At 33.3% G+C, this 9,472-nt stretch overlaps 2 protein-coding genes across 2 annotated transcripts; both read right to left on the bottom strand.

The window, feature by feature from the left end:
- Positions 1 to 1,169: 1,169 nt before the first annotated feature.
- Positions 1,170 to 3,965, bottom strand: LOC139889533 (GDSL esterase/lipase EXL3-like). The gene is made up of 5 exons (XM_071872480.1): positions 3,707 to 3,965; positions 3,253 to 3,383; positions 2,529 to 2,762; positions 1,604 to 1,859; positions 1,170 to 1,496 (listed from the first exon to the last, which is right to left on the bottom strand). Exons 1-5 carry the CDS (start codon positions 3,963 to 3,965, stop codon positions 1,315 to 1,317), a joined length of 1,062 nt encoding a protein of 353 aa, XP_071728581.1. The 3' UTR covers positions 1,170 to 1,314.
- A 3,742-nt stretch (positions 3,966 to 7,707) lies between these two features.
- LOC139892813 (protein MITOFERRINLIKE 1, chloroplastic) lies at positions 7,708 to 9,248 on the bottom strand. Its single transcript, XM_071875941.1, has one exon. The coding sequence runs from the start codon at positions 9,064 to 9,066 to the stop codon at positions 7,891 to 7,893; it is 1,176 nt and encodes a 391-aa protein (XP_071732042.1). The 5' UTR covers positions 9,067 to 9,248; the 3' UTR covers positions 7,708 to 7,890.
- Positions 9,249 to 9,472: the final 224 nt, after the last annotated feature.

Raw genomic sequence — 9,472 nt, 5'->3', positions numbered from 1 at the left:
GCGGAGGTATGACCATAAAGAAATCGTCAAAACAGCTGCAGGATTTTATTTATGCAAATTTAAAAATGAAAAGGGTATGAAGGAGGTTCTTGAGAGTGGTCCATGGTTAGTTTATGCAGGATTTTATTTATGCAAATTTAAAAATGAAAAGGGTATGAAGGAGGTTCTTGAGAGTGGTCCATGGTTAGTTAATAATGTTCATTTTTTCGTGAATCAGTGGAAACCTGGGGTTTGGCTTGAAAAAATTGAACCTGAAAAAGTTCCAATTTGGATTTGCATTCACAATATACCCATTGAACTATGGAGTGGCAGAAGTATAGGTAAACTTGTTAGTGGTATTGGTAGGCCTATGTTGATGGACAAAGTTACTTCAGAGAGATGTTTGAGTAAAAGTGGAAGACTAGGTTTTGCTAGAGTTTTGACTGAAGTCAATGCAGCTGATGACCTTCCTAGCTTTGTCGAATTTTCCTATCCTGTGATTGGTTCTTTTCCAGCCAAAGTGGGTAAACTTGAGGTGACTTATCAATGGAAACCGCCTTTATGCACTCATTGCAAAGTGTTTGGGCACTCTTTTAATACTTGTAAAATTAGGCCTAAAACAGAAGATGAAGTATCTGCACAAGTGTTAAAAGACGCTTTGAAAATCAACAATGATGGTGAAACAGTTGATTTAAATAACCAGTGTGTTGAGGACGGCTTTAAAGTTGTTGGTAAGAAAGGAAGGGTATTTCATAAGTTGAATTTTGATAATAATAAAAGTCAATGGCAGTCAACAGAAGCAAAAGGTATCAAGCAAAATGCAGTTAAGAATAATTATGGTATTAAAGACAATATTGTTGTGGAGGAAACAGATTGGAATGTGGAGTCCCAGAAAAGTCGAAATCATAATGTTTTAAGGAAAAGAGATAAAGGGAAGGACATTGATGGTGAAGGTAATAATAAGACATATTTCAAAGATAGAATTGAAACAAACAATCTTTTTTATGTATTAGTAGATGATGAGGGTAATGGTGATTGATGTTAAGTTTGATAATACTGCTCCGAAATTAGGGTATTCTACATCTTGTTAGTTTCTTACTTTATATCTAGTATAGGTCATCGAGTTTCGCTCAAATTAGTGTTACTCATGTTGTAATCATCTTTGTATCATTTCCTTATCAATAAAATTATCTTGCTTTTCAAAAAAAAAAAAAAAAATAAGGTGCAACATTGCGAGTCATAAACTACTTATATTTAGTATAAAAAATCTAACAAGAATCCTATCTTAATCAATCCGAAGACCAAAAAGTGACTGATATAAAAATGAAGAACATGTCACGTTATTAAGTTGATATTTTTGTTGAGGAAATCGCGAACAATGATTCTGTATGCGTCTTGGGTAAAATGAAAGCTATCCCAAAATACATATTCCGACACATTTGTACATGTGTACTTGCATAAAAACGCAACCTCTATAGTACCCGTGCCACAACAGCCGATATTTGAAACATCAAACCCTGTAACAAATATTTGTAAACTTATAAGCAATCATAAATACCGCAAATAACTTATACAACAACATGACGACATGTAACCTATAGTGCAATTAGTACAAATAACATACCATATTTTGTAGGATTTTGAATCATGTCTAGTGGAAGATAATAACCATCAATGTAAACCATCTTTGCATAAGGGAGATTGAGGTTTAAATAATTAATTTCGGTTGATAGTTTGTTGTTGAATAACACTGCTAACTCGTTGTACTTTTGTGCACATTCTCTTTGTGTTCCTCCTTGCAATGTTCTTTGTGATGGTAAACATCCTATTGGTGGTACACCAAAAACACCTATTCTTCGAGCTCCTAAATCGTATAAGTTCTGATGTTTTTCAATCACAAAGTTAGTGTGGGGACAGAGGCGGATCCAGTGTATAAGGGAGGGGGGCGCCCGCCCCCGGTGAATTTCGAAATTTTAGTGCAATTTTTTTCGGTTTTTCGATTTTGCCCCGGTGGAATTTTTTTTTTGCCCAAAACCCTTCATATTTTGCCCCAAAACCTCCATATTTTGCTCCAAAACATTCGTATTTTGCCCAAAAACCTCCAAATTTTGCTAAAAAACTCTATATTTTGCCAAAAAAAAAAAATTCCTACGTTTTATAAAAAATTTCGCCCCCGGTGAAAAATTTTCCTGGATCCGCCACTGTGTGGGAATGTAGTAGGTGTGAAGTTCACAAAATTATGACTTCATGTCAAAATTGATGATTACTTGCTAGATGAATAACATAAGTCACGTAAAGCTTGAAAAGGACGATTCTGTCCCTTGATATTGTTTGAAGAACTAACAAATGGTTATTTTGTATTATTATCATTATTATTTTTTTTTTAAAAAGACAAGGTCCCAAATTGTATTATGAAGATTGAACTTAGGTCTCCACCAGAGATTATCAGGCCTCAACGACTAAGCTACCCTTCAGGTTATCAAATAGTTATTTTTTGTAAGAATTATATTACTTCTTTCATCGATAAAAAAATTCGTAAAACGATTTACCTGTAAGAAGGATGAAGCAGAATTGATCATAAGGGCAGTGTAGGAGTCAAAGTCATAATGGTATTTCCTTAAAGGGTTATTGAAGTACGTATTGGTGACATCATTGCTGCCGGTTGCCACAATAAACAATCCTTTGTTTAATATAGTGTTTGCTACTTCATCCCCTGCTATTGACTTCACCTTCTCTAGGTACTCCTTGAATAACTCTATTTGTTCCTCCAGTGATATCACTGACTATGGGCAAATAAGTAAATTTACAAATAAATTAATGAATATAAACTAGATTATCATATAAGGTTGCACCATAAGTAGTAATATGACCCATTTATATATGAACTGGTCAAATTTGGTATAGTCTTCCTCTAACAGTCAAATGGGTTGAATAGTCTAGAACAAAAATTCATAATTGATATTGATATTGATATTGATATAATAATAAAAAGGTAGTTTAACTTTTATCCTATTATTAAGAAGCGGCGGTCGATTCGTCGTTTTCTGTTCTATCAAGTGTTGTTTGGACTGTTCATTAGAGTAGATGACATCTTTTTATTTATTGTAATCAAATGTGACTAATTATTCAGTTATAAATATTCCAAGAAACTTGGATTTAACGGTTTTGGGTCGACCTGACCAGACCTGTTTGACCAGGATTTTGTTTACCTATTGTGACCGTTTACTTAACCTGACTGACCCATCCAATTTGCCACCTCTAAGTTGAACGTACCGCAAGTTCAGACGTAAGGGGATCATATCCACCACCTCCAGATGCAAAATTTACTCCTGTGATTAGATCTTCATTGCGTAAATTTGGGTCAAGATATGCCGGCAATACCTCTTTCACACCAAGTTCTTCCACTGCAATATGTCATTAAACAGATAAAGAATTGGAATATCGTTTTCATGAGCTTTTTATAGCAAAACCAACAATTTTATTAATAATTGCACTAAAACATATCATTCGACTATTACAGAACTATGATATTATGAAATATTGATACCACATTAATTAAGTGGCATCTTACTTGAGATAAAATACTACATACACAGGCATAATTATCACAATGATTCAATCATATTAAAATATTTACTGATTATAAAATTTAAGTTTATAATGATTATTATCATATTAAAATAAAGAATAATAATAGAGATATATAATATATGAGTGATGTACATACCAAAAAAATCAGAAGGAACTTTGCCATTAGAAAACCTTCCGGTAGGTTGGCCACCAGAAAAGTCTTGACCATAAGGAGGATAATTCACCTTAAAAATCGTCTGCAAGTTATTATTGTTTCCTGTATCTACTACTGAATCTCCAAACACTATAACGGCCGGCACTATCGAAACATTGTTCCCGTTACATTTGCAATGTAATGGGAGCGAAAACAGAAGAAGAAGAAAATAAAATGGTTTATGAATGAGGAAAAGCAGCATTGCTATTTTTGGAAAGTGTGTGAAAGAAATGCCCATTTTAAACAAACTCATAAGCATTAAATACACTCATATATATCCAACTCTTCTTATATTGGGTTTTATAACTGTTCAATGCTGATTTTAACTGTATCCGTATAGACTTTTTAATGAAGCGTATAAGGATATAATTTATATGTTATGGTAGTGTCTTACAACTTGACTTGCAATTAAAAAAAGGTGTCTATAAAATAAAATTCCAGAAAGGGGAAGCATAATGGTAACCATGTAGTTAAAAAAAACATCATATAATTTGTTTACAGTAAAAATTTGATACAGATGTGTCGAGTAAACAGGAATTTTAAGGTGATAAGCATGAGTTTAAGACCTACTAGTGTGCGTATATTTTCTAAATTATCTATCTATAACTTATTTGACTATGTTGTTATGCAGAGGCGTGTACTGTTGTTGTATCATGCTACATGTATGTAGTTGCAGGTTATTCATTGTGAATTTATGAGGCTTTTCCCATTTTCCAATACTTCTAGATCTCTACTTGACTGTAAGATTTCAATTTCAATTTCAATATTATATTATAATATATATATTATATATAAATATAAGTATAAATATATATAGTTATAATTTATAATATATACATCATAGTGAAACTTCAATGTAAATTTGGTTGTTCTATATTCTAAAAAATAAAGATTGTTCATGACTTTGAGAAAGATAGCCATCTGCAAAAGCATTTATTATACCAAAAGCAATTACTTTGCTGCTTCTTATTCAATTAAAATATCCACAAACTTAGCAACGGAAACGATCACTGGTAATCATATAAAAAGTTAGAACTAAAGCTCTGTCGATAAAAAAGTTTCTTTATGTGGACGTACAGGGCGTTTTGCATAATGTGAAGTAGTAAAAAGCATCTTTTTCCGTATGTATTTACTCTTGTCGTGTTTGCAAGCATAATGTACCATGGGCATTATTTCTTAACATTGAAACATTATCAATATCTGGTAGTCACTTTTCCACAATGAAACTATGCAAGTACACAACTTGTCACAAAGAACAACTGAATAGAGCAATGCATAAGTATTATACAAATGATATTTTAATTTAACAGCTCTAGTTATTGAGTCGACAGCAAGCAAGCGTCGATTTATTGATGACTTGACTGACCCTTAGAGCTTAAAGTAAATTTCAGCCAAGATTTAAAACACATGAAAATTTGATTTTACCATTTTCATGGCGTCTCAATTTTATTTAATTTTTTAAAAAAATTTCCTACTTATTGGCCGGAGGTCCACTCGGAAGCAATCTTTCTATCCGTCGAATAGGGAGAGAGATGACTTTCTCTACTTTTGAGAGTGTTTCCACTCTGGGTGGAGAAATGACTCGTCTTTATTCTCGGATAGGGAAAAGATTGTCTACATCTCACCTCCCTCATACACCATCTATGTTGTATTGAGTTTTGTTGTTGTTGTTTGTTACCATTTTAGTTGTGATAACATATCTATTGACATAAACACCAAAGAGCGTTTGGCCTAGTAGAATCAGGTAATCCTAGGTTCAACCCATTGACGACAAAATAACATGTGAGTTAGAGCTATCATTTAGCAAGCTCAAATATCCACCAAAACACAATCATGTAGATAGAGCTATGAGTCACTGCTAAGGCTATAGTGAAATGGTCATAACGGCTTAGTTCATTTTCAGTACAGAACTAACTAATGTACACAGATTTACACTTGTGCACAATAGTGCACATTAAAAAGGTTTTAAATCAAGACATAAGCAGAGAGATCTAGGACGACTTTTGCTCAACCACACAATTAAGAATAAATAATGTGACTGATTTAAAGTGGTATAGACGTACAGTACCAGTCCCAATTTAAAACTAGTTTTTGCCAAATTGGTCCATAAACCATATACTGACATGGGTTTCGAATAATATATGTGTATATATATATATATATATATATATATATATATATATATATATATATATATATATATATATATATATATATATATATATATAAAGCAGTGCTATTTTCAAAAATAAAAAGTTATAATAATAATTATTATTTTATTATTATTATAATAAATATATAATAAAATAAAATGAGTAACTCATATGAACTTTGTAGCAACAAGCTCCTTGTCAACATTAGTCTGGAGCAAGAACCTTGCACCTACCATTTCTCTGCACTTCTAGCTATACATCTTCTATGTTAACACGAATACACGATCATCATCATCAATATCAATATTTATATAAAAACGTATTCAACAATATGTGAGATATATAAAAACCATCACAAGATAGCCTAGTGGTTTAGGCCTTGATATCCTTGCATGAGGTCTCAAGTTCGAATCTTGTGGTGGCTAGGGATGGGTTGAAATCGACCACAGAGTAATCCGCCTGGGCAATGAGTATAGAGTCGGAATAATCACCCACCGGTAACCCGGACAAAGAAAAACCTTATAACTATAAATGATTTAAAAAATATATAACGACGGCATTAAAACTGAAAGAAGCTATAAATATTAAAACCATTACTAATGCAAAATGTGATGAGCATCAATTTTCCTACAATACTTGATGCTTTTGATTGTTCTTAAAAAAATCGCTGTTGGTGCACAGAACAAATAAATTGGTTGAATATGCCATATAATGATAATGATGAATATGAAATATGCCTCTGTTTTACATAAGAAATAAATAATAAGTTGCAACAACAAACACCATTTGTGTACCTTTCATAATTCCATATAACTTGTTATTGATGTCTTCCATCTAAATTAGAATAAAACAAGAGAATGATAAATTGCTTCGCCTAATTATAACTCAAGAAGCTAAAAGAGCACCAAAGGAATGCTATAGCACTAACAATCCGCAATAAAAATGACACATAACAGAGAAAAACATGTTTGACTACCACATTACCTTGTTACATTAAAGACAGTTTTTTGACCATGTAGCCTAGTCTTTTAAATACCATTGAAGACCTTAAGATCTCTACCCGATGATGAACTTGCCAATTTCCATACTGGCTCTTAAACCAGCTCACTCCGATCTGAAAAATTCACAAGTGATAATGAAATTTTATGGATGGCTTTATGATCTCTATCTAAATATTACATGAACCAATTGCATGAATATCTATCGTACCCTTTTTTTTTCATCCGTGTATTTATATGTTGGGTCGTAACATTTACCAATATGTATGCCTGCAACCAATGGTACGCGTTTAAATCTTCCAAATGGATCATCAGAATCTGGTAAATACCCTTATACGGGTCTACCTTATTACTCCATCATTACTATTACTACCTAATATATATAATATATATATTCCCTAAGGTCACAAGAGTTACTGTTCACTAGTTAGTTAATTGACATATAAGCAGTGGCAAATTTAGATAGAAGAGTGTGGTGTCCAAGGACCCCATTAGTTTGGAAATTCTTTTACAAAGTTATACTTAAATTGACACCGCTAAATTTACGAATAGGACCTCATATGTTTTAAAATTAATGGTTTTTTGGAAGTAAATATTCTTTGGAAAAAATTACTACAAAATACCACTCAGATTGAACCCTTCGACTTTTGATCCTAGAACCGTAACTGTATTATCTGTATATAAGAGAATGTTATAGGAACAAAATAGTAGTACGGAGTAGTATTTATACCTAATATAATAATATATTCAATAAGGTCAAAAGAGTTTTCTATTAACTAGTTGGTTCATTCACATTGACATATTAGAGAATATCAAAGTAACTAAATAATAGTAGTAGTATATCTGATAAAATGGAACTGAGCTCAACTTGACATGTTAATCATTCGTAGCGAATAAACAAAATGCTTACAATAAAAACACTAGGGCAATCGCAAGGATATAATGTAACAGGATAAACAGGATAAGGAATTACCACTTAGGTGGAAGTGGCAAGAGCAACGTCCTGAAGCTCCTTTTGCCTTTTAAGATAGTGATGCAAAATAGTAAGCCTAGCGGTCTCAAACGCAAAATACCCAATGGCCGAAAAACAAGCACTGTGAACAACTCTCGGTCCCATTCCTTGCGTAAACCCGATCCAGCCTTCTTCTTTCAAAATCTGCTTAACTGTCTGAGATACACCTAAAGCCACTGCTTCTGTGTTAATCTGAGTCATCAACCTAGTTTTAACTACATCCAAAGGTGTGGTTAATGAAGCAGAAATGGCACCAGCCAATGCCCCACAACAAACACTCTGAAAAGGCTCTAAATTTGTTTGTTTAGAGTTGATCAAAACAGCAGCTTTTAAGTACTCGAAAGACGAATAACTCAAAACCCCAGCAGGCAAATTTCTAAGCAATGTAGCAGAGTAACCTGCATAAAGACCCAAGATTCCATCTTTTTCCAAAATTGATAACAAAACCTGCCAAGATCTCATTCCTTTAACAGACCCAGCTTGCATTCTTTGAGTGATTAATTCTTTAGGAACCATTATAGCTGAAGATATGATATTACCCATTGCACCAGCAGTTGGAGGGATTAAAAAAGAAGGGTAATTTGGGAATTGGGACAACAAAGACTTACCAAATTCACAGGTACCAAAATAAATTGCTGAAGATACAGTTGACCCAACAATTACAGCAGAAACACCTGAATAAAAACCTTCAATTATACCCTTGGTTTTGAAAGTTTTAACAATTGCATCAAATGTGTTGTTGTAAATCTTGGATGCTCCTTTGGTTTGCAGTTTTGTTTTGATGGTGTCGAGTGGGTGGAGACAGACGTAAGTAAATGCGCCGGCGATACCGCCGGCACCGGCGCCGATGAGTGCTCGTTCGAAAACAGACAGAGTCTTGAACAGAGAGATTGGAGTTGATGATGATGATGGGTTTTGTTTGTTGAGGTTCAATTGGGATGAGATTGAAGTTGATGCGAATTTGAGATTGCTCTGTAATTGTACAGAAGAACATGATGATGATAATGATGATGATGATAAGATGACGGTGTTAAGATGGGTGAACAGTGAATTGAAATCGGCAGCTAATGAATGATGGTGGTGATGATGAATGGATAATGAATTGATGAGTGATAGCGATTTAGAATTGGGATTCTCCATTGAAGAGGATTTAAAAGGTCTAGGGTTTTAGTTGATTTTCGATATTAATCTATAAAAAAGTTGTTTTGGAACCAGCAAGTGGGTTTTAGTTTAACCGGAGCATCAATGAATTTCCATTTTTTGTATGATTTTGAACGCGTGTTCAACTTCGTTTTCGTGTGGCTGTTCTCACTTTTCACCAATCTGTGTCATCCAGAACCTCAATCCCTATTTTTGGTGACATACTGAGTTACTGACATACATAAAAGAAAAAATTACGTCGTTGGTACCTGTAGTTTGTTAACTTTTTCATCATAACACCTAAACTCTATTTTTTGCGTAGTTAGTACCTCTGTTTTCATTAAATTACCTAGTTAGTACCCAAACCTAACAGCTATTTATTTTTAATGGTTAATCCCTCACATGT

This window comes from Rutidosis leptorrhynchoides, chromosome 2, assembly GCF_046630445.1.
Source record: "Rutidosis leptorrhynchoides isolate AG116_Rl617_1_P2 chromosome 2, CSIRO_AGI_Rlap_v1, whole genome shotgun sequence".
Taxonomy (NCBI): domain Eukaryota; kingdom Viridiplantae; phylum Streptophyta; class Magnoliopsida; order Asterales; family Asteraceae; genus Rutidosis; species Rutidosis leptorrhynchoides.
The sequence above is the reverse complement of the archived record's forward strand: the minus strand, read 5'-3'. Positions and strand labels throughout refer to the sequence as shown.

What these genes read in the sequence shown, in the direction of transcription:
- LOC139889533 (XM_071872480.1), bottom strand. Translation starts at nt 3,965, where the DNA reads ATGCTGCTTTTCCTCATTCATAAACCATTTTATTTTCTTCTTCTTCTG. An exon ending in AGTTCCTTCTGATTTTTTTG is followed by an intron (nt 3,384 to 3,706) that starts GTATGTACATCA and finishes GACATATTGCAG; the next exon opens with TGGAAGAACTTGGTGTGAAA. An exon ending in CCCTTACGTCTGAACTTGCG is followed by an intron (nt 2,763 to 3,252) that starts GTACGTTCAACT and finishes ATTTGCCCATAG; the next exon opens with TCAGTGATATCACTGGAGGA.
- LOC139892813 (XM_071875941.1), bottom strand. Translation starts at nt 9,066, where the DNA reads ATGGAGAATCCCAATTCTAAATCGCTATCACTCATCAATTCATTATCC.